The following is a 24,607-nucleotide window of genomic DNA, read 5'->3' on the forward strand; positions in this document are numbered from 1 at the left end:
CCTGCAGTTACACACTGAATTAGAAGAACACAATGCAGGAGTTTCCTCTCCAGTCCCTGTTTTCTGCCCATTTAGCTAACTTTTGTCTCTACCATGGCATTTTTCTGTAAAATAAAACTAAATCCTTTCTGAAGTACAGACCCGGGCCTGAGAAAAGTTGCAATTCCAGCTGATTTTTGGGGATTGGGTCAAAAGTTCAGCCACCACACAATGGAAGGACAAGCTAATGCCCTGTCTTTCACAGGAGCGGGGCTTATGAAATTCCACAGCCCTTTACAAAAATCAGCTTCTGCACCAAAGATCACCAAAGCGATGTGCAGCGGTGGTTTAGCATTGCCTGGAAAACTTTGGGTAGAACATTCATTCAACGTTTTTGTTATTATCAGAAAGAAAAATGGAGTTTCAAAACATTACAGCAGGGGCAGAATGGCAGGTTTGGAGGTAACAGGTAAGAACTTGTGAGCAATTCACTTATCTTTGCCATTTAGCACGTCATGTGCAAGGGCCTGAAAATGAAGAAAGACAAAAGACACACACACAGGTGCTAAATCAAAAGGAACTGTGATAAACTCTGTTGTCTACTCAAAGGGTAGTTGGATTATACACAGTCGAACTTGAAATTGCTTTTCTTGGTATTGCAAGAAACTAAGAATATTGTGAATTGAGCATTGTGCGAACATTCATGTTAAAATTTAATAACTGGGCTGCTCTTCTCTGCTTTTCTCCACTCCTGCTGTGCACAATTTCTCTCCTCAGTCCCTGCCTTCTTCTGGTGCCTGTCTTCCTTCAGTCTACCTTTTCTGTACCATTTCATCAGCGTTATTTCTTCCCTTCCTCCCCTTCGGATAAATAGAGAACGTGAACATACGTTCAATATTACATACTTCTCCAGGAGATACATTCAAGACTTCTGCAAACAGATTTCCCTGGTTTCCTCTCTCCTTTTCTTGGGGGAATGTCTGAGCTGACATTCGCTGTGTCCCTTAAGTGCGGGCCAACTGAGAAAGCAAAGTTAGGAGTTTTTCTGCTGGAATGAGGGAACAGCTTGGGAATACTGTGAACTGCTGTGTTAGAGATCAAGTCAGTGAACCTGAACCATCCTTTTCACCATCTGAACTGCAGAGGGAAACCTATACTTTCATTCTAATAAAAGGAACGTGACAGCAACTGTTTTGCTATAGAAAAAGCTAAGTTTCATAGAGGAGCCCCAGATGAGCCCTCCCATGGGTTGTCATCATCTCCATTCTCCGTTTTACCAGTGGAGACAGTGGGAAAAACAGGGATCTGCTCTAAGTCACACCGTGAGCTGGAAAGATAAGACACATGCCATGTAAAAATTAACATGTTGCTTGGAGTCAGAAGTATATAATTTTGCCCTTAACTACAGGGGGATGCTAATAAATAGTTGAAGAGATGGACTTCAAGTTCTTAACTCCACTGTTACTACCTGTAACCCTGACACTCTGACTCTAAGGCAGCAGTCCAGGCTTCGGACACCACGTAAATCAGCACAGTCCCTTTGCTATCTCAAAGGCTACAGAAGGGTGAAGCCTTTTACCACTCCTTGGTTAGATAAAGTATCAGCTATAAAAACAGGAAAAAGAGAACTAAGTGTCGTCTCTTTAATGGATAACATCAATCCAGTGCAAATAATTACGTAAACAAATCCTCCAGAGCTTTAAGATGGATATTATAGTATTTCATCCAAGTAGTTTACTAGTCCTATAATATTCACCTTACATTTGCCATTCATTAGGATGAAAAGAACTAGAAGAATTGTTGTTCGGGTAACAGTTTTGGACACTGGTTGCTTAAAAAAGAACAAATGTGACAATTTACGATGCGGGGTCAGTCAGGAAGCACTAAACGGAAGTTGGACAAAAACAACACGGAAGGCGATGGCGTTACGTACCATTCAATTAGATACAGCAAAAACCCAAGGAAACAAAAAAAACCAAACCCAAACCTACCTGCAGCTCCAGCTGAGCAGGCAGCATTGAGGGAGAGAAAAATACTTATGTTATGCAACGGACTTCAAAACAGAAGCCTTGACTTCTGCAACCGTCACGCTTCTGAGGGTCACTACGAGGGCCAGCTCTTCAGCTAGAGCTTACTCTTTACTCAGGCAAAACTCCCGGGAAGTTTTTGCCTCAGGAAACACTAAGCAGCTCTTCGAGGTTTACCCTGTAGTTAATAACTACCCAAGGGGAGTTAAAGGGCACAGATAAAACCCACAGATAATCTTGGAAGGTGTTTTGTGACCTTTCATGTTTTCTCAGAGTTGATTAATGACGTAACGCGTACCGCGGAGCCCCAGTGAGAATGAAACGCTTGTAGCGGAAGGGAATAATTAGGGCAGGATGTCAACAGGGCACGGATTAGAAGGGTGAAAAAGTTAAGAATTAGGGACTTCTTTTTCAACCTCATCTTACTGTTCATACTCCTGATTATACAACCGCTTGCATTCCTTTCAACGTGAAGGAAGCGACTGTGCTTTCCAAACCATGTCCCTATCCCTGCCAGTTGCTTCCTCCGAGTAAAGCAGTCACCTACACAAAGGACATTTTAGGATCAGGTCTGTATGTGGAAAAAAAAAAAAGGCAATTTGGAAATGCAGATGTTTCTGGGATCAGTTCACAGACACTCTGGGCGCTGCCCAGAACGGAATTAAAAACAAATATTCATTTTGGCTGCGGAGCACAATGTTCCTGTAGTTTGTTACAAGAGAATCTTGAAGAGTGGGGGCACCTCTCTTCAATCTAAGGACACGACTGCCGTATGTAAGGTCTGATCTCCAAGGAAACTCCACAGGCTCTAAAGCAGATGCCGAAATATGAACTGTTCCTATCAGGGCTTGAACCCTGGGGCACCAGAGTCAGTGCTTCCAGCTAGAACAAAAGCACTCACAGGGCGTCGCTGCCTTAAACCTTAGAAAAGCTGAAGGAATTCACAAAGAACTACTGTTTTTGACAATAAAATCCTACATGAGTAATAAGGAAGAACTAAAGCTACAGAGGTCTCCAGATCATAAGCAGGAGTCAAGACTTTCTTCCTGTTCTTTGGAAGTGAATGATGTACTACACGCCTTAAACCCAAGTGTTTGTTTGCTTATAATGTTAAGTGCATGTTATTATAAGAAGGTGCTGGGAATAGCTGAACTGAAGGAGCGCTCGTCGGGTGCTAGAGCTCGCTGTGATTTTTCAGCGCTTAGAAAAATAACACTTGCTAGTTCACTCTTTTTCTCAAGCTCTCATTGCTCACAGTCTGACGCAACACGGAAACGTGCTAAGCAACCATCCACCTGCCGTTCTGCCAGTGCCTCTATCTTGAAACATCTCCAGGAATACGAGCTGCCAGATGTATGAGAATTTAGGGAGATATGGAGACACAAACACGTCACCAACGGCTAAACCACCGCTGCACCCCTCTTGGTTGTCATCCCTTTGTGATGGGTTTCCAAGGAACAAAACCTACATCACAAGACAAAGAAGTAACTTCAGAGTTTCTGTCCCTTTCTTTCCCTATTTAGTGTTTTAGAACATCTGAAGTTTGAATCTTGGGTTCAAAAGTTTGGGAAAACAGGCAACACCTCCTCTTTCCATCACACCCAGGCCTCTACCTTCTACTGAGGAAGTTGTGGCATATCATAAGCAGTAAAAACCCATATTATTTACTGTCAAAAACTCAGCATCCATCTTTGCACTTTGTTATCCACCCCCCTTCAATACATTCAGTAAAAATCCCCAAAGCTTTTAATATAGGAAAATCAAATTACTGGTAGAAATTTGCCATTCAGAGAGTGCAAGCATTTTGTATGGTTACAAATTCTGCAGTCTTAACGTGCCCGAGCCAAATTCTTCCTTTGAGATATGTTGCTGCATTTATGGGGTAACCCCACCGCTGCTCTCGCACACATGCTGCTGCAAACCCACAGCAGAATTTGGCTCAACATCTTCCTAAACAGAGTTACTCAACTTTTTTCTAATCCTCTCTCATCCCCTAAAAATGAAGTCTTACCCCCAGTTGCAGCTGTTCCTTTCTGTAATCAAAAATTTTACACGTGGAAGAAAGAAAAAGATTTTAGGCTAAATAAACCCATCTCACGGTTACACGGCTTGAAGGATTATTTGCTTGAATCACTTCCCTCCCACTCCTAGTAGAGAAAAAACAGCTCACCCAGATGACACAAAGCCCAGGCTCAAAGCATTTGCTGTCGGTACAGAAAGCTCTTAGCACAGGGTTTAAACTCAGAGACGGGCAGGTTTTTCTACCCAAAGAAAGGACTTTATCGCTAAATAGCATCATCATCATCAATTAAGTGGATTTAAACTGAGGGTCGCGGTTTCTCTCTGGCAACTATTTGCAAGACAAGAGTTCTGAGAGACACAGATGGTGCCGTGAACGAGTCATTAGTCTGTGCCACAGCACCACCATTCAGCCGGCTGTTTGTAGCCCTCCCGCTTGCCAGCTTGGAGGGACCGTGTTTCTATGAAAGAATTACTGTGCTGGAATTGAATGGGCTCCAACTGGTGACCAGTTCTCACTAGCATCTCATGAGATACCAGTTCTTTACGTGAGATTTGTCTCCCTCTCAGTGCAAAGAAAATTGCTGGGAACGAGACGCTTTATTCGGGATTTGGAAATGGATAGGACAGCGGGAGGAAGAGCCCAGCTGGTCCTGGCAGGCAGGTCCAGCGTTCTCCGGGTGAGAGAAGATGTGATCCGCCATCTCCTCTTTGCTTACCCTGATACGCTTCGCCCGCCTCATGTCATCTGCTGTCATGGTGCTCTGCGTAGGCACCGTGCTCTCCTCGTGCTGCGGCTGGATTTGGAGCGGGTGGTTTTCCGCCTGCTGCTCCAGTGCCGACTGCGTCTCTGATGGCACTGGAGTCTGTTCCTGCTGCTCCAAACCGTTCAGCGCGGCTTGTCCGGCCTCATCAAACTGCCCCTTGCTGGAAAAATGCAGCAAGTCCTGAAATCGCAAATCATACAACCAGTGATTATTCCCCCCACCCACTGAAAAACGCTTCGATAACACTCAGCAGACAACAAGATTTCTACATATTTCACCGCACAAGCTCTAACCAAAACGTGTCTATACTAACGCTTTCCTACTGTGTCTCACGGGTGCTCTTGGATCACCTGCACCTACAGCGATAATGTTCCCAGCACCAGGGACGAAGGGTGCAGGTAGGTGATTCTCTTGGCCATCACGGTGTCTGATTGGACCCAGACAATTAAAACGACCCAGCTGTTAACAGCCAAGAAAGCTCTTCTGCGCTGGTGACCCTATTACTGCTCTAACCAAAGATGGCACAGGCTGAGCCGTGAAAAATTTTACGATCACAGAGCAGGGAAAGCAGAGAATTTCTGTCCCGTTGAAATTATGGTCACTTTGAAACATTATCACGTCTTGTTATGCAGTGTCTTCTCCTTTCTAACAGACTAGCTGGAGTGCAGAGCTGGAGAGTGACAAATGCGATCGTTATACGCCGCACTCTATGCTTTGCTCTCCAGTTTCCAAGCTCTGCATACTCTCATCTACCCAGCTGTGTACAGCACTTCTATTTATCACACAAAGCTGTTCTCCTCCTTTTTTTTTTTGCATTAGCATAAAAGCAACGGGAAGGCGTTGGGAGCAGGAAGCTATTGCCAAAAATCTACATTCTTTCCATAAAAGTTCCAATAACTCCTCTGGGATGGAATCCTCTTGTATTACGAGAGGAAAGAAAAAAAAAAACACCACCCAAACATAGATTCTTACTTGACATCACTGAGGAGATGAACTCCCGCCCAGTCATTAGCGAGGTGGGCAGACCTCCAAAGGCCTGGGACACAACCGTGGCCCCGCTCGACTGCGCAGACACACGTGAGCCGGCTCTGGGCCACGCTCCAAGCTGGCAGGATGCGAGCCACCCCCGGTCCAGAGGCTATTCAGACCCACTAGCCTGGGACTGAGCCCAGTGAGCCCCATCTCTCTGAAGTTCAGAGTTTGGGAACAGCGTTATGCTTAGTTGTCTACATGGGGCTGGCTTGTGTCACATCAGCTTGCAGAGAGGGTCATCTCGCAACCGTCTGCGCTTAAAGCGACCTTTAGGGCAATTCTGCAGGCTCAGAAAACAAGCGGCAGGCATTTATGGGCAACGTCTACATTCCTCCCTCTGAGTCAGCACTGAACCCTGACCCAGGGAGATGCCAGAGGAAAATTACCCCTCCAGGGAGCAGCTTTCAGCCAAGTCATAAACCTGGGCCACTCATCCCTTGGGACGCCTTTCGTAAAAGGACTTGGTGACAACCTAAGCATGGTCAGCATCAGAGAGAATTTAGTATTTTACTTCTATAAATGCATTACATTAGGTCCCCATAGAATATAACCAACAGCCACAAGCAAGAGAATATTTTGCAATAAGAATGCCTACAGGAGGCCCTTCTGCTAATATTAAAACATCATAAAGAATCAGAGCTCAGACTGATTTAATTCTACCAGCAAGTTAGAAGAGCAGGCTCTGACCTCACGTTCCAGAAAGGACAAATACGAACCTAAATTCCCATTACAGTTTTACTGTCTAAATTTCTTTTGCGATGCTGCGACACTGCCGCAATAACCTATCTCACTGCTAAGTGCTTTGGGATGAAAGTTGCTGTAGAAATGCAAGTGATTTTACAATTTTTATAGAAACAGAGTAGTGTGCTCCGCTGGCAGGGAATCACAGCTAGAAAACCAACGACAGGGGTCTAAGTCCAAAGCACATCCTCAATTTGCACCGATGCCCCAAATTCTTTTAGTTGAGTTTACATCCCACACGACACTTGTTTTTTCTCCTCCCCATCCCCAAAAATATACCTGCGTCCCTTCTTCACACTTTTCCCCGTTTTCACTGGTTGGTTCCATACGCATGAATTTGGGAGGGCGCCCCGGGCGTCTGCCTGGTCCAAACCTCCTCTTTCCTCGCCCACGACCTCGGCCTCTGGCTCTGCAGAATACACAGTGCTCCAGGTTAGAGATTGAAAAGAAAGAAAAAAAAAAAAGATGGATTTGGAATTTCCACTGATTTTACGCATTCTTTCACAGCATCACTATCCACCCATGCAGCAAATAATAAAACTTGAAGAAATTCTGGCAGAAAAAAAAAAAAAATAGGGTATTGGCTGGTATCTATTTATTTTGTGCTCTATGAGAAATCAAAATCCAGAAAACATTAAAATTTATTTTATTGATAGTGGGACTAAGAGGACTACTGGCTTCTAGCAACTCTCCTGCTTCCAACGCCCCAGTGTACAGTGTGCTGGAAAGAATTCTCAGCTACATGGAACAAGTGCACAAGGAAAACCAACTTAAAACCTGAAGCCATAACATCCCTCCCCATAAAGGCACCATCAGGAAAAGGGCAGCACCAACGTCTTCTGCTCTCATGGATGTTTGTAGGTTCAGCTTTTAATTAGGTCAGGGAAAACTATCTTGCCAGCCCAACGAGGAGCCAAAGCACTCAAAGTCTCGTTCTCAGAGCTTGGTATCCACATACATCTGAGATGCATCAGCTTTTCAATATTTCGTACTGAAATATCGCAATTTTTGAAGTCATTGGCAAAAATACCAAAAGCAAACCCCCAAAAATTCACCAGTTTCAACAGGGTATTATTTCCCTCAAGTTATTTTTTTAGCAAAGTCTCTTACACCAACCAGCTTCCTGGTGCCATATTCTTACCTTCAGGCACTGAGCCGCTCTCCCATGGGTACCCCAGCCGCTCACTAAGATCTGTAGGGCAAAGACCCTTCCTTCTGGGAGTTTGGGCAAGCACCACAGCCATACACAGACAAAGCTAAAGCTTTCGGTACCTGCTGAAGAAGTCCAGCTTCTCATCGTGGGAGTTGAGGTGCTGCTGGAGCTGCTCGGAGCTCATGAAGCGACGATTGCACTCGTAGCACGGCCAGTTCTTCTCTTGCTCTCTGAGAACTACGTTCAATCGGAAATGTCAGTAACAGCATTTCAGTCACCACCAATTAAACGCCTCATTTTTTTTCCCCCCAAGCTTTTCTGTCCTCTGTGGGCCGTATTTCTCCCCTGAAGGTCAGGCAGATCGCAGAATACCCAGCGCTGCTCCATTTAGCTTTGCTTTTATCCCCTCTGCACTGTGGCACAACTACAGCTCATCAGGGAAAGACAAAAAGGTCGCTGGGGACAATTCACATCATCTAGAAACACTGCTTAAAACTCCGGGAGATTTTGAGATTTACCCTCATGCGGAGGAGCACCTACAGGATTGGGGCTCTGGCCTAAGTTAGGGGAGGTCAGGAGAAAATTTCTCCATCTAAAGTTTATGACACAGACTCAAGGTTAGATACCAAGTACAGAAATACACCTCTTTCCAGGAACGACCCAATGCTTCCCAGGAACAGAGGCGGAAGGTGCAATTATTGTAATATCAGCATGAGAAAAGTTAGCAGAAATAAGTCCCAAAAATACAATCTAGGCCTGGTTCAACTTTTCTTAACCTACCAGAAATTTGGGAGCACTAGGCAGGCCATATACTTGAAACCAAGAAGCACAACACCCAGCCACCACCACACCGCAAAAACAGAAGAGAAGAGCCCAAGTTACCTTTCCTTTCCTCCTCAGATATGTCATGGATCTTCTGGTTCACAAACTCCGCGTACGAGGCAGCGTACCACACCTGCAGCGGGGAGATGAGATAACAGAACGCTTCCTTAGATGGAACGGGAACTAAGGGGAATTCTTTTAAAAGTGGTTTTTAAGCAATACATTTGCTTCACTTGCCTCGACCGCTAACTCTTATTGCTCCTTTCATCCTCAATAATAAAGCCTGTTGAGATCAATATGCCCCCACTGAGGAATAAAAGAGCTTTGCTCAGAAAGCATATCCATTTAATTTTAAGGTACAGCCTCCTAATATGAATGTTAATCTCACACATGGCTACCAGTAGCTCTAAAGGAAGTAAAATTAATCTCTTTGGACGTGACCGTATGATTGTGAAGTATAGATGTCAGCAGAGTACTGTTACTTGTTGTACCAAAAGGAACAGAAAAGTTCGTAGCTCTGGGGATTTCCCATTTATTTCCTGCTCTCTTTACATATGCAACAGGCAGCACCGTCCACAGAGACTCATTTAAAATGTTTCTCAACTTCTGAAGGATTGGAGCAATATGGTCTTCCTTCCCAAAACAAAGAACCTCCAGGTTGCAGCGTGCCAGACCCGCTTTCATTATCCAAGGGATTTAGGGCACCTTCAGCAGAGAGAACCACGGGAGGCAAAAAGATGAAGTTTATTAAAGCCTAAAATCAGCTGCTCACATTTCACTGCGAATTCTTGCATCCTTTCTTATTTTATCTTATTGCTTGATTAGAAAGGTTCAATTTTAAAAAGAGATTTCTTAAAAGAGGCACGAACACATTTTCGGCATGAAAAACCCAAGCAAGTTTAAATTTGTAGTGGGCCACGGGCATTTTCACAGCGGTGGCGAGCGGCATTTCTAACTCCTTCAAGGACTCGCTAGCAGGAACCTGTGCGGGAATCTGACGAGCTGGACAAAGAAAGCCTAGAGCTCCCTGACTACTCACCTCTCATGCAATACAGAAGTTCTCGACTTCAACTCTCTCTAATTCAATCTTTGGACAAAATTTAAATGAATGCCCTAAATCCACTTGGGGAGGAAGAGCCTAGGTAATTCGCTTTCAATTATCAAACCAGTTTTACCCCAAAAGGCACTACTAACACACAAACCAAGAAAAATTGGTGGGTCTGTACAGATTTAATTGAAATCTGATTTCAAACTGATTTAAAAAGCTGTTGAGAAAATGACGTTTGGATACACTTAAAGTGAATTAACAAGGGTTCTAGTGATTCAGCTTAAACAAATTAAGGATTTCGGAGAAAGCAAAAAGAATCCTACTCTTAAAGATCAGCAACAAGAGTGTAAATGGGCTTTTGCCCTGGCTTAGCTAAACGCGTAGAAAACTGGTTTTTTGTTAAATTGTTGAAATTTATGTGCAAGAAAAGATTTGAAGAAGAACAAACAATTTCCTGATATCAGAGTTTTTTGGTTGCCCCCAGTTCCCCAAAAGATGTTGAAAAGGAAGGCCGTCTCAGCCAGCCACGCTGCTCTGAGCTCAAAGTAATCAATACATTTTTAGAGGGAACAAAAAGCAACTCACTAGTTACTATTGTTTGGGAAGCCACAATATCCTTTATCATTTTCCACATGCAAAGTTTCAAAAGTTCCAGGAAAGCCAGGGAAAGTGAGAGACCATATTCACTTAGGGCACAAGAAAACAAGTCAAGGGCACACAGGACTAACTGGAAAGGGCATCCAGAACTAAAAAGAATAAGACTGCTGCAATAAAAATTAGATTGCATCAGCAAAATACATGCAGTGTAAAGCATGACAGTGACAGATAAATCATTTACATACTCTTATTTTAAACTTCCTCATTTTATACCTGAGCCAAAGCTCATTTAAAATCTGTAAGTCGGTGGCTAAGTGCTTACTGACTGCAGTGACACTTCATCAGAGAAAAAAAAAAGCCCTAAAACTATTTACGGCAATCACCTCTAGCACTTAGAGAAGCACTTATTAGGTAAGAACTCTACGATTTGATTTCATAGTAGAAAAATGAACCACGAACACGAGCAATGCCATACCTTGAGTTCCTGCTTGGGCTCCACGTTTTTAATGGTTGTGTAATAAATATGGTGACCGTACTGATACGCCACCAGGTTCTGCTCCAAGTGGTTTTGAGCTGGACGCACAAACATCATCCAGTTGCAAAGAGCCTCGCTAGAAAGTTCAAACCACAGGTCCTCTTGCAAATCTCTGTCTTTTCTGTCACCCTTATCGAGTGACACCTGTAGCAAAATCCAATTACATGTAGCTGTAACTGCCTGGCAGCAGGTTCAAAAAAACCAACATTAAACTACTGTAACCATGCAACTTTTACATCAGGAAAACAAAGAAGGCATAGTTAATTTTCTCACTTCGCTAACAAGGATGCAGAAACAGGCAGCACTTAGAAAAAAAACTTAAAAACAGGTAAGAGTTTTAACTAGGGAGACATAATGGAGCCTTCCATGGCTTTCCAGGGCAAGAAGCATTCATTAAGAGCGTCGGGCACAGAACCTGATGTGTGGCTATAAAGGAGGTACAAGAAGCTTTAGTAGTCTATGCAGCATCAGTTGGCAGATGTTTCGAACTGGCAGACCCACTTCTGCTTTCATTTCTTGCCTCAGGACACTGCCTCAAGCTGGAAGCAGCACTTCTTTAACCAAACTTCCGTCGGGTCACTGAATCTGCCTGTGGTCACAACTTGTCAGACACTGACCGTCAGAGACCAGCACTCCCAAGACTGTGGACCTGACCTCCAGCAAATAAAGGACCAATTCCAGTAATGAAACCAGTAAATACATGTATAAAAGTCAGTCAAATCCATTATACCTCAATGCCAACGACTTGGCATGAGGAAGGGGGAAAAAAACCTCTCCTCTCCCCTGTGTCTTGTCAGGGAGAGAAAGGAAAGGAGATGAAAAACAATTTTAACTTAAGTTGCAGCATGACACAAAATAATGGCTGCAAAACATCCCCACACGAGGCTGCTATTTTTGTGTCCAGATGCTGCTTCAGCCCAGGCGAGAGTGATTCACAGCATTCCACGTTAGGAGTCCTATATATTATAACATCTATATATCAGAAAGCTAAAATATTCACCACCATTGTGTCTCCCTGAATAACAGAGCAGATTCCAAGCCAAAGCAGTGTGGGTATTTCTGCATTACGCTCAGAGATGGAGGTAACAAAAGAACATCTCCAGTGAAGTAACTGATCAAGGCAGAACAACAAACTCATGAAAAAATCAAAGTTTAAGCACAATTTGGTCCCTCCTCTTCTCTCGCACACACCCCCTTACCTTCAAATGGATATAGCAGTCTTTGAGTTCAGTTTGTCTGACCAGGGGTCCTTCCACAGGTCCAAACTGCGTGCGTTTGGGGATACGCCTTTTGGAGAACACACCTCCCAAAAACCTGTCTATGTAGAGCACCAAGGGGAGGCTGGCTCTCGCCCTGGTCAGCACAGGCCGGTTTGGGATTGGATGCAAAGGTCCATGTTTCGGGCAGACGGAGGGATGAGCATTATTACACTCTTCACACCCTACAACACAAAGTCAGAGAGGACACGACTGTCAGACAGACACTCACGCACCAGCTCAGAAGAGACAGCCTTATCTCTCTCTAAACATTTCTGGCTCAGCTGCGGGAACATTTATTCCAACAGTCTGTCCACATTTTAAAACATTAGAGAGGGCAGCCTCCTGCAAAGGGAAGAACAAAGCAGCCCAGAGACTCCTCCAACTGAGACAGAATCTTGTCCTTTCAGTAAAGCAGCCCAATATGAGTCTCCATTTCCAGGTATAAAGGGATTTACTTACTACGGCTAAAATCTGAATGGTTTTCAGCTCCGTTTACTAAAGGGCTAAGGGAGAGGAAAGAAAAAAGGGGAGGGCAACTAATATGCTACATACAACTTCATATGCTTACACAAATCATTGGGATCAAAGGGGCGAGGCGGATCTGGATCCCACTCATCCATGTCAGTGTCTTCCCCATCTTCATCCTCATCTTCGTCCTCATCATCTTCCTCTTTTGTTTCCATCCTTTCCATTTGGTTCTGCAGAGGTGCTAAAGGGTCAGAACCATCCACTGCCTCCATAGGAGGTAACACCTGGTTATGCACCGGTAATGATGCCTGAGGAGAGAGATCACAAACAATCTATCAGAATCGATTCAAGAAGAAAAACACTCATACAAAAGACAAAAATTGAAGGTTCTTCCTAGTCTACCCTTTCTGCTTCCTCTGGTAATGGAAAGAAGGACAAGGGAAAGTGAAGAGATATGATAAATGGCTGCTGAGGGATGTTTCGCAGCGCTGCTCCTGCCAGTCTCGTGCAGGACAGCGCTGTGTCACTACCTAGTGCTACCCTGCCAAGGACTGACTTCTCAGGAGAAGAAACTAAAATCGGAGAAGTTCTGGACCCTCACAGAAGGTTTGAAACAAAGTCCAGGCTCCGTAGAAATTTTACCTAGAGCCTAAAGCTGTATTTTAACTTCTTTTCTACAAGTGAGAGAATCCTGCACTTTGGCACATGATCTCGACTATCGCACAATCAAACACACACAAACCCCAGAGCACACACACAGAGATGAGGGATGAGATAGCACGGGGAATAGATATAAACTACGGGACACGGAGGACAGCTGAGGGCATTGTACTCTGTCACCAATTTTAACGTTTAGCCCTTTCTTTCCCTACAAGAAAATAAAGGCAAAAAAAAAAAAAAAATGACTCGAAGCACAGAATATTCCATCGCCCACTCAGGTTTCTCAGGTGGAGAACAAGAAATACTACACAGAGTAAAGCTGTCATAAAAGACTGGCAGAGAGACCCAGTGGCTGCTGGTCCTGGTGAGAGCCAGCATTGCACCTTCTGCTAACCCTGCTTTTCAAAGCTGAGAAGAGTATTTTAAGGTGGCTGCTCAAGACAGAACAATCTGTAGACCAGGTTTCTCCGTATCTTAAATACAAGATCTCGCCTACAAACACCCCACACGTTCCACAGTGAGACTATGGAAGGCGGTACAAATCTGCGCTCCAGCTTTCTCACATCTCCCTCCACATCGCTCTTGACACGGTTCATCCCCTGAGACAATGGAGCAACCAAACCGATGTATTTGTACATTTAAAAGAAAAGGGTGCCTGGCGACTTACTCTATCTGCTTGTGGACCCTGCTCCAGAGCCATTTGCTGGGGGGATTCGGCAACGTTGCCGAGCACGGAGAGGTTGGTGGGATTCATGCTCTGAGCAGCAGCAGGCAAGAGCACAGTTACCTAAAATTATAGGCACTCAGTTTAGCACTGCGGCATTTCCATCAGTCACTTACACACGGGCAGTGCCCTGCATGCAAAGCTCCCTGGAGTCCTACACTAGGTCAAAAACTGCAGCATTTTAATCATTTTTTTAAACATTTTTCCTATTGGAGGTGATGGACAAAGCCTGCAGATCTGGGGACAAAAGGAAAGGCTTCAAGACTCAGCCTAGATTTTGCAACTTTTGAATCTCCCACTCCTGGCTTTAAATTAAGGTCGTGTCCAGCACGGGTTCAAACTGCACTCAAAACTGATGTGAGGAGCTCCGTAGCTCTTGGCAAAACCAGTGATTTGGGGTCTTTTTCTCTTCTATCTCCTAATTTACTTTTTTTATTTTAAGGGAAAAAGATAAAGAAGGAAAAAGAACTATCTCCTCTTTTTGCCCATCTTTCTTTTTCTCCAGCAACCCAAAATCCATTATAACACCAAGATGGTGTATTGACCTCATGGGAAGATCAAGCACTCCAATGAGAGGATTCCAACAGTTATTTTTTCTTTACATTACTTGGCCACACTATACATTTTCATACTCATTTTTTGTCCAGCAACAAGAAAATTAATGCCTATTACCATACTGCTCTTATCCATTCAGCGATAAAACAAAGCAGAATTAAGATCTCAGGGATCACCTTTCCTGTCTTTTGTTTCCTGCTTATCTACACAGGAATTTGCACCGTTATCCCACATGATTTTTCATCCTTCTCTGCAGTTGGCATCATGTGGCTTCTCGTTTGTGCCTCTGACTGTTAATCAGCTTTTATGCTAAAATTAAATCCCCTGCCCCTCTACAGAGTGCTTAATAAATATCTGATAAATCAGAGAAGAGCAAAATTGTGCCAACAGTGAAGGAGCAGACAAGAAGATCTGGAACAAAAGCGGAGAGTCTTAAAATTTCCAATCTAGTTGTTTTGTTTCAAGAGGTATTAGGAGTAATTTATGAAAGTGCTTAAAAACTACAGCAAAAAGGGAATGGTGTGACAGCGAGCAGGAAACCGCCAAACCGCCAGCTGAACCAAGCTGTCTGGTATTGACATTTGTGATGCCAAGCGGTACCAGAAAAGGCATCATTTATTCCGTGGCACACCTCCAGGTCTGCCAGCACCCAGAGCTTCATGCAAGCTTGTGTCTATTTGTACCTCGTATCAGCATTTCTTACCGCTAATCACACTTCAAACATATCCTTACTCTCACTTCCATGTCAGACACTGCAAGGAATAGAGGTATTTTTTTTAAACAACCTTTCATAGAATCATAGAATTGTTAGAGTTGGAAGGGACCTTAAAGCACATCCAGTCCCACACCCTGCCCCGGGCAGGGACCAGGCTGCTCAAAGCCCCCTCCAGCCTGGCCTTGAACCCCTCCAGGGATGGGGCAGCCACAGCTTCTCTGGGCAACCTGGGCCAGGCTCTCACCACCCTCACAGCAAAGAATTTCCTCCTAATATCTAATCTAAACCTCCCGTCTTCCAATTTAAAACCATTACCCCTTGTCCTGTCACTACACTTCCTGACAAAGAGTCCCTCTCCGGCTCTGCTGTAGCTCCCTTCAGATATTGGAAGGCTGCTCTGAGGTCTCCCCGGAGCCTTCTCTTCTCCAGACTGAACAACCCCAGCTCTCTCAGCCTGTCTTCACAGGAGAGGAGCAGCCCTCCAAATCATCTTCGTGGCCCTCTGCTGGACCCGTTCCAACAGGTCCATGTCCTTCCTGTGTTGAGGACTCCAAAGCTGAACGCAGTACTCCAATTCTCTCAATTTCTTTTTAAACTAAGGTTTCTTTTGAAAGACAAGAGGAGCTGCTGTCATAGTGTTGGAAGGGAGGACGGGCTGAGGATGTAAAAGTGCTCGTGCCCTTGAGACTCAACATGCGATAGTAACAGCACAGCACCTCTGCTGTCAGAGCGGCATTTGCACTGTGCATCCAAGTAATATCTACTTTTAATTAGATCATATTTGTTAAATGAGCTTTAAGACAACTAAATAGGATTCTTTTGGCTTCTTAATGCAAAGAAACTGATGTGGCAAAAAATTACAACATGACATTCCAAATACCTCCAGAGAACTGGAAGAAGACAGGTAACACCTTTACTATGAGGAGCGGCTGAGGGAGCTGGGGGTGTTCAGCCTGGAGAAAAGGAGGCTGAGGGGAGACCTTCTCACTCCCTACAACTGCCTGAAAGGAGGGTGTAGCCGGGGGGAGGTCGGTCTCTTCTCCCAAGGAACAGCCAATGGGACAAGAGGAAACGGTCTCAAGTTGCACCAGGGGAGGTTCAGGTTGGATATTAGGAACAATTTTTACACTGAAAGGGTTATCAAGCATTGGAATGGGCTGCCCAGGGAAGTGGTTGAGGCACCATCCCTGAAGGTGTTCAAAAGACGGGTTGACATAGCGCTTAGAGACATGGTTTAGCGATGGTTTTTATTGGTTACGTTGATGGTTGGACTAGATGATCTTAAAGGTCCCTTCCAACCTGGACAATTCTATGATTCTATGTTGATCGTATTGTCTCCTGCCTGTGCCTCGACAGTTTAGAGGGTCTCAGTCTCAGGAAGAAAATTTATTTTCAGTAAACATTCAACCCTTCACTCTGCCCCAAGACTGTCAATAAATACACATTTTAATGATGGCGTTAGTAACGATTCAGATCTAAGATGTCAATTCACAAACGCCATCAAAGACTCACCAAACAGTAAGGATTTTATGTCTCTATGACTTCAATCTTATGACTTAAAAGCTGAGAATTTGAACTAGAGATCTAGATCTGAAAGCACCTACACCTGATTACCACCATGCAGTTCCCAAAGATACCAGTAACAACAAAACCTTCCCATCCATAATGGATAAAAAAAAAAAAATAATCAAAACTTTATAAACACGGGCTCCGATTTTTTTCTGTTCCTTACTCACTTGACACTGGCAAGCGCATCAGAGCTGGGAAGCCCTGGTAAGGTAAAGGAGCCAGTAATTAAACTTCTTCAGGTTTTACAATTAATTTCTTGTGAAGTTTCTGGTAAATCTAGAATTTCATCCAAAAATTCTATCCCTTGAGAGCCATTTATGAATTTAAAGGTGTTTGGATGAGAATCTGTACAGGGTGCCGGTCTTTCCACAATTACATTAAAATAAAGTCAGCCATCCCAGCTTGTTGACTTAAAGGGACACTACTAGAAGATTTTTCATTACATCTAGAGCAGTAAATTAGTATTTTTGTTGAACATGAATTTAAAAAAAACGAAACCCAACCTCACACTCCTTTAACTTTTTATTGTCATTCACGCACAAACTTGCCAGGATAGTAGTGGCTTGTTATCCTAAGCTTTTTGTCCTTGATCCCTGAGGTGACAGTAATTAACTGAAGACTGGACTGGCATTTGACAAATTGAGAAATAGCTAATTATGCTCTCACACCATAACAACGTCCCTTTACCTTCAGTAACAGTTTTCTTACAGTTGCAGGCCCAAGGAAAAGAATGTCTCTTTCTTACCTGCTGGGTGGTGGCATCCTGTTGGACGTAAGCCACTTGGGACGGATCTGTAAACAGAGTCTAGACAAAGTGAAAAAGGCTTATCAAACCGGCCTGGGGGCTGCTTACTCCCAACTCACACAACAATTACCCTGCCACCAAGAAAGGAGCCACATTTGATCCTTCACTAACTTCTAATGTCCCTATTGCCACAACAGACTAATTCAACTTACCCACAGGAACACACGTGCATAGAGATTAAACTAAGATTAGGTAGTGCTCCATAAGAAAATATCATATTTACGTGGCACTTTTCATCTATATACTTAAAAGTGCTTCATGGGATTATTTATTGTTTTGTTTTGTTTTTTGTTTTGTTTTTGTTGTTTTTTTTTTAATACAGAAATCACTTTGTCAATTGCTGATTTGATAAATTCTACGGAATGAAAGTCAATAGTTGTATGAATAGTTGTATGAAAGCTAAGTGAGAGCAGGACAGAAGATGACTATTAACTTAATCTTTCTGCAAATTCCCAAGAGAGTTCCTCAAAAGAAAGCATGCAGATATCAGGCATATCCGACAGCCAAATTTGATGTGGCCGATTTGATATGGCCATGTTGTTAGTTTTTAATTTCATAGAAGACATGCCAACTCTAATATTCTTACAGCTGCAAGAACAGCCCTGATGGGAGGGCTTCCCCACAGGAAAAGCCAGACTCAAATGAAAACTAAGTACTGAGTGAGGTCAGCCTGGCTTACTTGGCCAAAGTGTGAAACGCCCGACCTTGTAGCAGTCTGGCTCCAACAAAATAAATCATGGCATAATACAAATCCCATTAGCGCTTCGGTAATTTCATCTCAGTTGCATGAGAGTGTGTTGATACCACACCTATTTCGACGAAATGATAGTATTCAGTTTTGGAGTTACTTCCCAGTAACTTCCTGGGAGATTAGCTCTCCAAATATCCTCTCATATTATTTTTACGTAACATTTAAGAAGTGCACAAGAGACAGACCGTGCCGCATGGGGCTGCGCCAGTGGTGCTGCGGGTGTCAAGTACCTGCACTTCTGTAGCATTTCTAATCTGTCCTGTCAGCAAAGACAATATAAAACATTCTTGACAAATGTGCCTGCTCCTCTTTTTGTATCTGCCCACACAGAGGTACAGATGCACACTGTATTAACCCCGTATAAACACACGCTGCCAGAGAATAAAAGCTACTCGATACAATTGTGAAGAAAAAGAACCCAGGTCTATGAAAAAAATCAACAACTTCTCTGAAAAGAGACTACAAAATTAGACTGAATACACAGAGATCCTCTGCAGAAAGGCATGACTCTTATCGTAACTATCAATTATGAAAACTGTACTATGCAAAACAAGGGCTCTTCCAGAAGACACACAGATCACTCTTAGCTTTTTACTGAACACAACAGAGGCAGAATTTCTAGAGAGATTATCCGTGTTGTAGAAAACACCTTTGATTTAATTGTAATCTCATCCACCTTGAGTGAGATAACCAGCTTTTCATAATTCACAGCCTCAACATCCTTTGATTACCACATTTGCACATCAGACAAACGAACAGCATGAAGTCCCTGTTCAGCAACGGGCAGATAAAAGTGTTAAGAGCAACTGCCTGCTATTTCCCAGTCACGTCACCGGGCCGGTAACCGGCTTTCATCTCAAACGAGATTGTTTTGCTTCCTAGGTGCCAAACTGGGGTGGGCTCAGAACCACACGTGCCTGCGTAGCTTCCACGGGATGGATGTAAACGAGGGTGTGCTCCGAGGTGTCCACGGAGGTGTAGGAGGTGCCGTCCGCCGTGTAGACCACCTGCTGCGAGGGACGGTCCTGCTCATCGCTGTACACGATCTGTGCCACTGTGCCCCCCTCGGGGACAAAGTGCACCTGGAGGGAAAAAAAACCAACAGATCCTGTACTGAAACCTTTGGGAAACAACAAGAGACACAGCAGTCGAAAGCTTTGGGAACAGAGCGGACACAGCTTTGGGAAGCAGAGCGTACCTTGTGTTCCAGCTGCCTGGCCAATTGTTTAGAAAACAATTAAAAAATTTACTGTACAATATGCATTTAAAATCTCATAGAATTATGCTTGCAACAGAGAAATCCAGACATAAACTACCATCGGTTTCTGGTCTTACTCTGCGTTTTAACTCAAGACCTAGCTGGTATAAAAAGGGCACCTACCCCTACTTCGTTCTCGCATGATGCTTTAAAAACACATGAAAAAGAAAGTTCGGATTTGAACTGGTGTATCTATGGAATTTATTGGTATAGAGTTTCCCCTTTATTCTCATATTCCTTTCTGGATTTATGATAATTACTTCATTCACCTAGTTCTGTAGCTGGAAGTAATTTTTTCTGTTTGATGAAGGGCTACCAGAACCTATTAACTTTGCCACTGCTTCAAGTAATAGTCCTGCAGCTATCATGAGGCAGCAATAGCCTACGTTAGATTGCTTCTCTGTAATACACACATGCAGTATCAGTAGAAAATGCCACTATTTAAACAGCGAAACATATAACTGAAAGCATTAAGCAATGATTCCAAGGGCCACTGGAACAAGTTATGTCCAGGGCAGCAGTTTAAATCCAAACAAGTTGATTTTGACAGAACATTATGATCATAAATGATGATCAGTGGCCTACATAAAATGAGCTGGAATACGCAATTCCAGTGCCAATAGGAACATATTTATCTTTTGACACCCTTTACATGCTAAAAACCATTTTCAGGGCATGGGAAAAACAGGACAGTTAACAGGAAACCTAGTTTTAGTATCCATATTCATGTAAAATGTTTCCACATAAAACCATGCCACACTTACATATTTTATTTACTTTGTTTCACCTTTTAAGCTTATTCCTCAGAAGACACCTGGTACTCCCCTGCCGGTGCTCAATGCTGATTCTGTACAATAAATCCTCATGCAAACACTACAGAGAGGATGCACGCAGTGTTTCACATTTGGAGAACACTCCGCAAATACTAATTAAAGCCTTCTAACTGCCATGTGCAAACAGCAGTACGGCTATCCCACTGTACAGACAACACGGGCCATTGCAAAGTGCCTTTCTTTGCAAATTTCTAAACTGGAAATTACCAGGAGAGTCCAAATTTCTCAGCTTGTGGGTCAAATGACATACAGCACCCTCTTCATAACATATTCAAAAGAATAAATCAATTTACAGTCTTCTAAAAATTCTCAGCTGTATTGTCTCAGAGGCAGAGGGACTCGCTGCATACATCAGAACCTGACTATATTACTCATTAACAATTAACATTTCTCCCTTCCCCGCTACCAGATGTCTGGCTGGAAAAAATTATTCATATTACTTTCCCCGAGGTCCACCCACAGTTCCAACCTATTCGACTGATGCCATCAAAACGGGCTGCCACAGACCACAGATTTTGTTAATATTCATTAATCTGAACACCCTTCTACTTTCCCACAAGATTATACGTAGATTTGGACACTGAAACTTCTATAGCCACTGGCTGGTTTCGTTTAGCTCGTTTCAGACATCTGTGTATTCACTGCTGTGGTTTGCAAAGCTCACTTTCTGAAGCTTTAATCCCAAATCACCACAGAGGTGTTTGGATTTCTCCTCAAATGAAAGCTTGAGCTCCCAGACTTTAAGAAAGGGTGGAACAAGATTCAGTCTGCACAGAAAGGGAGAGCTCTGGAAGGCACTAGTCACCTGAGCAGTGTTCTGTTCCTGCTCAGCAGAGTCAGCCCACACCTGAGGACTTTCCTCTTTGGAGTCCATCTCCTCCCTGCCGTGGTGCTCCATGGCGAGAGGGATCTACTGGAGGAAGGTCTGGCCAAACGGATTCATCTCTTTGCTGTGTTTCTACTTCCAGAAGACAAGGTGATCTTCAGTAACATGGCTATAAAAACAAACAAAAAAAAAAAGAGATGGAGGCATTAAAAGAAGCGTGACACACAGAGAACAGAGGCATGAGGTATTATCACCAGCTACTACACTATGGGACCACGCTGCCAGAGTAAAGCAGGCTGGGATTTACCAACACGTGCTTTCCCATTTACTGTGCTCAAGTTCTGCTGTATTATGCTTTCCGTGTCCTATTAAGGAGGAAACAAGTCAACCATTGCTACAATCGCACTGAAGGATTATACGGAACACCTCCTGCACGGAAAGATTACACTGAATTCCTCCTGCACTTCTTTCCTCGGTAGACAAAATATTCCTCACATTGTCCTTCTGGCACCTAGAGGCCCAGAAATCGGTTAACGACGCAGAAAATTGACCTTAAGCTTCCAACAAGAAAACGCTACGTTCAGAGATGCATCACCAGTTTCTCAGTTTGTCTGAAAGGGGTTTTGTTGGAGAACCAACTGGCTTTACATTTACAAGCAGCTTTCACCGCGTACACAACCGCAGTCCCAGTTGGTATGCGGGCAGCGTTACAACAGACAACTTTTAGAAAAAGAACAATGAAACTTAAACTCTAATTCACGCGAGCCCGAAGATCCTGACAAATTGCTTCCAAGCGAGGTTTTATTCACCTCTCGCAATTTTATTGGGGCTTCTCAATCTGCCATTGGGAATCTCAGAAGTGTAATTTACAGCTCTGGAGATGGGGTTAGTCAGTGGTTCAGCACCTTCCCAATCCTTCCTCTCTAATATCGCATTAAATCACAGGCCCAGGAATTAGCATGAGGTTGAGCCCATTTCATTTCTCAGCTAGTCCAATTAACTTGATTTTACACCGGGTGCCTCGCTGGGCTGATCCAATGCCAGCGCCCCGTCTGCGCACCGGGAAGAAAGCAGAAGGCTCCTTGCTGACGCTTTCATTCATTTGCATTTTAAATGCAAATTATTTTAGTCATAATTCATTCCCATAAATGCTAGCAGTTGGCTTGTCATTGACAAGCTAAAAAAAGATAAAGAGGAAGAAAAAAAAAATAAAAAAAATCATGCAGCAGGCATTTTCCGCCTTCTGCTAATTTCTCCAGCAATGAATAATCTTTGCAGACCCGAGGACTGACTGTACCACTGGGTCTGGCCAGAACGTATAAATCAACAGCACAGAAAAGTCTCAGGCAAACATCACTGAACTCCACAGTGGGGGAAAAAAAAATCATATTACTTCCACATATATAAAATCACAGAATGATATAGGGTTGGAAGGGACCTCTGGAGATCATCCACTCCAAACCCCTGCCAGAGCAGGTCCACCCAGAGCAGGTCCCACAGGAACATGCCCAGGTGGGGTTTGAATGTCTCCAGAGAAGGAGACTCTCTGGGCAGCCTCTTCCAGGGCTCTGCCACCTTCAAAGTGAAGAAGTTCCTCCTCATCTTTAGATGGAACTTCTTATGTTCAAGTTTGTGCCCATTCCCTCTTGTCCTGTCCCTGGGCACCACTGAAAAAAGACTGGCCCCATCCTCCTGACACCCACCCTTTCAGTATTTACAGGCGTTGATCAGATCCCCCCTCAGCCTTCTCTTCTCCAGACTAAAAAGACCCAAGTCCCTCAGCCTTTCCTCAGCAGAGAGATGCTCCAGGCCCCTCAGCATCTCTGTAGCCCTCTGCTGTACCCTCTCCAGCAGTTCCCTGTCCTTCTGGAACTGGGGAGCCCAGAACTGGACCCAGTGCTCCAGATGGGGCCTCCCCAGGGCAGAGGAGAGGGGCAGGATGACCTCCCTCCACCTGCTGGCCATGCTCTTATTGATGCACCCCAGGATGCCATTGACCTTCTTGGCCACAAGGGCACGTTGCTGGCTCATGGGCATCCTCTTGTCCACCAGGACTCCCGGGTCTTTTTCCTCAGAGCTGCTCTCCAGCAGGTCAGCCCCAACCTGTCCTGGTGCAGGGGGTTATTCCTCCCCAGGTGCAACACCCTGCACTTGCCCTTGTTGAATTCCTTCAGGTTCCTCTCTGCCCAACTCTCCAGCCCGTCCAGGTCTCTCTGGATGGTGGCACAGCCTTCTGGTGTGTCAGCCACCCCTCCCAGTTTTGTATCATCAGCAAACTTGCTGAAGGTGCATTTCATCCCTTCATCCAGGTCACTGATGAATATAATATACAACAGAAAAACTGTGGGAAAGATATTCCTGGGCATCGCTAGCCTCCAAGTCATGCCATTATTGGTGCCTGGAGCCAAACATTTGCTGTCTCATGGCAAGCAACACAGCACACACGTGCGACACGGTCCCCCGCATGAGCAGAGACTGAGGAGAGGTGCTGTTCTCACTTCTTGTTAGGTTTCACGATAAAGGAACAGAAATCCCATCTGCATTCCTATTATTTGATGCAAAACACGCAGGAAAAGCACCGAAAAGGAAAAAAAAAAAAACACACATGTACCTGCACGCAACGCTTTAAGCTAGGCAACCTCGTTAGCATGAAAAAATGAAGCAGCAAACAATGATTAGGACTGATAAACACCAGCCTTGCTCTCCAAGTGCTGAAAGCCAGGGTAATTTACAAATAAATACTATTTATTTATACATTACAGCACACACAAGCTCTGCTATATAAATAAATCTCATCCATCCCTACGTAGCACCTTTCATCCAGCTACCTCAAAGCTACTTGCCGTGTTATTTAAGGATTAATTCAAGGATTTTCTCACACCTAATCCTATCACTTTCACTCAACTCCATCGCTCATATTATCAGGTAGACAATCACCAAGAGGTCTAGAATTGATCACCAAGAGGTCTAGAACTGCTTGTGTGAAACGCGACAGCATTTATGGCAGTAACATAACCTGAACAATGACTTTTACATAAAATTAAATGCCTTTCCTGTTGATATTCTTTGGCTGATTTATCCCAAACAGCTCTTTCTTGACTGTCATTATTAAGCAAGAGCCAATTCAGGTAATTGCACTAACAAGAGCCAGTAGTTTAATCAATTACCTAATTGCTCAGAAAAATAAAAATAAAGGCTAGAGGTCTCAAGTTTGGGTAGTTTGGGTTTTTCTAAAAATATAATTATCCTGTTAATAAGAATGTAATTAAATTAACCATGATTGAATAAGAGAAAGGCACAGTTCTGGCTAATTCCACACGGTGCAACAAGTAGCGGAATTTTTGGCTGACCTTCCCTAGAAGCAGCTATTGAAGATCTGAAGGAAGATGCTGACTCACTCCTGCACTCATTTTGGCACAAATAACTTACAACTGGAGTGGAAAGGAGACCGAAGGGTTCAGACA

At 43.9% G+C, this 24,607-nt stretch overlaps 1 protein-coding gene across 6 annotated transcripts in view; it reads right to left on the bottom strand.

Annotated features, from left to right (window-relative positions):
* The window catches only part of PRDM10 (PR/SET domain 10), a 32,992-nt gene extending 11,777 nt beyond the window's left edge, over positions 1 to 21,215 (bottom strand). For 2 of the 6 annotated variants that reach the window (XM_074162319.1, XM_074162315.1), the window contains exons 1-10: positions 21,123 to 21,191; positions 19,144 to 19,308; positions 17,416 to 17,475; positions 12,548 to 12,755; positions 11,920 to 12,161; positions 10,661 to 10,864; positions 8,601 to 8,673; positions 7,838 to 7,955; positions 6,845 to 6,974; positions 4,745 to 4,972 (exon numbers count right to left, since the gene is read on the bottom strand). In XM_074162319.1, the coding sequence (XP_074018420.1) occupies positions 4,745 to 4,972; positions 6,845 to 6,974; positions 7,838 to 7,955; positions 8,601 to 8,673; positions 10,661 to 10,864; positions 11,920 to 12,161; positions 12,548 to 12,755; positions 17,416 to 17,475; positions 19,144 to 19,308; positions 21,123 to 21,191 (1,497 nt within the window). Of the gene's footprint in view, positions 1 to 1,970; positions 1,983 to 4,744; positions 4,973 to 6,844; positions 6,975 to 7,837; positions 7,956 to 8,600; positions 8,674 to 10,660; positions 10,865 to 11,919; positions 12,163 to 12,547; positions 12,756 to 13,774; positions 13,895 to 17,415; positions 17,476 to 19,143; positions 19,309 to 21,122 lie in introns of all 6 variants that reach the window. The other 4 variants (XM_074162313.1, XM_074162317.1, XM_074162314.1 and 1 more) reach the window with 4 other exon arrangements.
* Between the last annotated feature and the right edge of the window lie 3,392 nt (positions 21,216 to 24,607).

Source organism: Numenius arquata, chromosome 22 (assembly GCF_964106895.1).
Source record: "Numenius arquata chromosome 22, bNumArq3.hap1.1, whole genome shotgun sequence".
NCBI lineage: Eukaryota > Metazoa > Chordata > Aves > Charadriiformes > Scolopacidae > Numenius > Numenius arquata.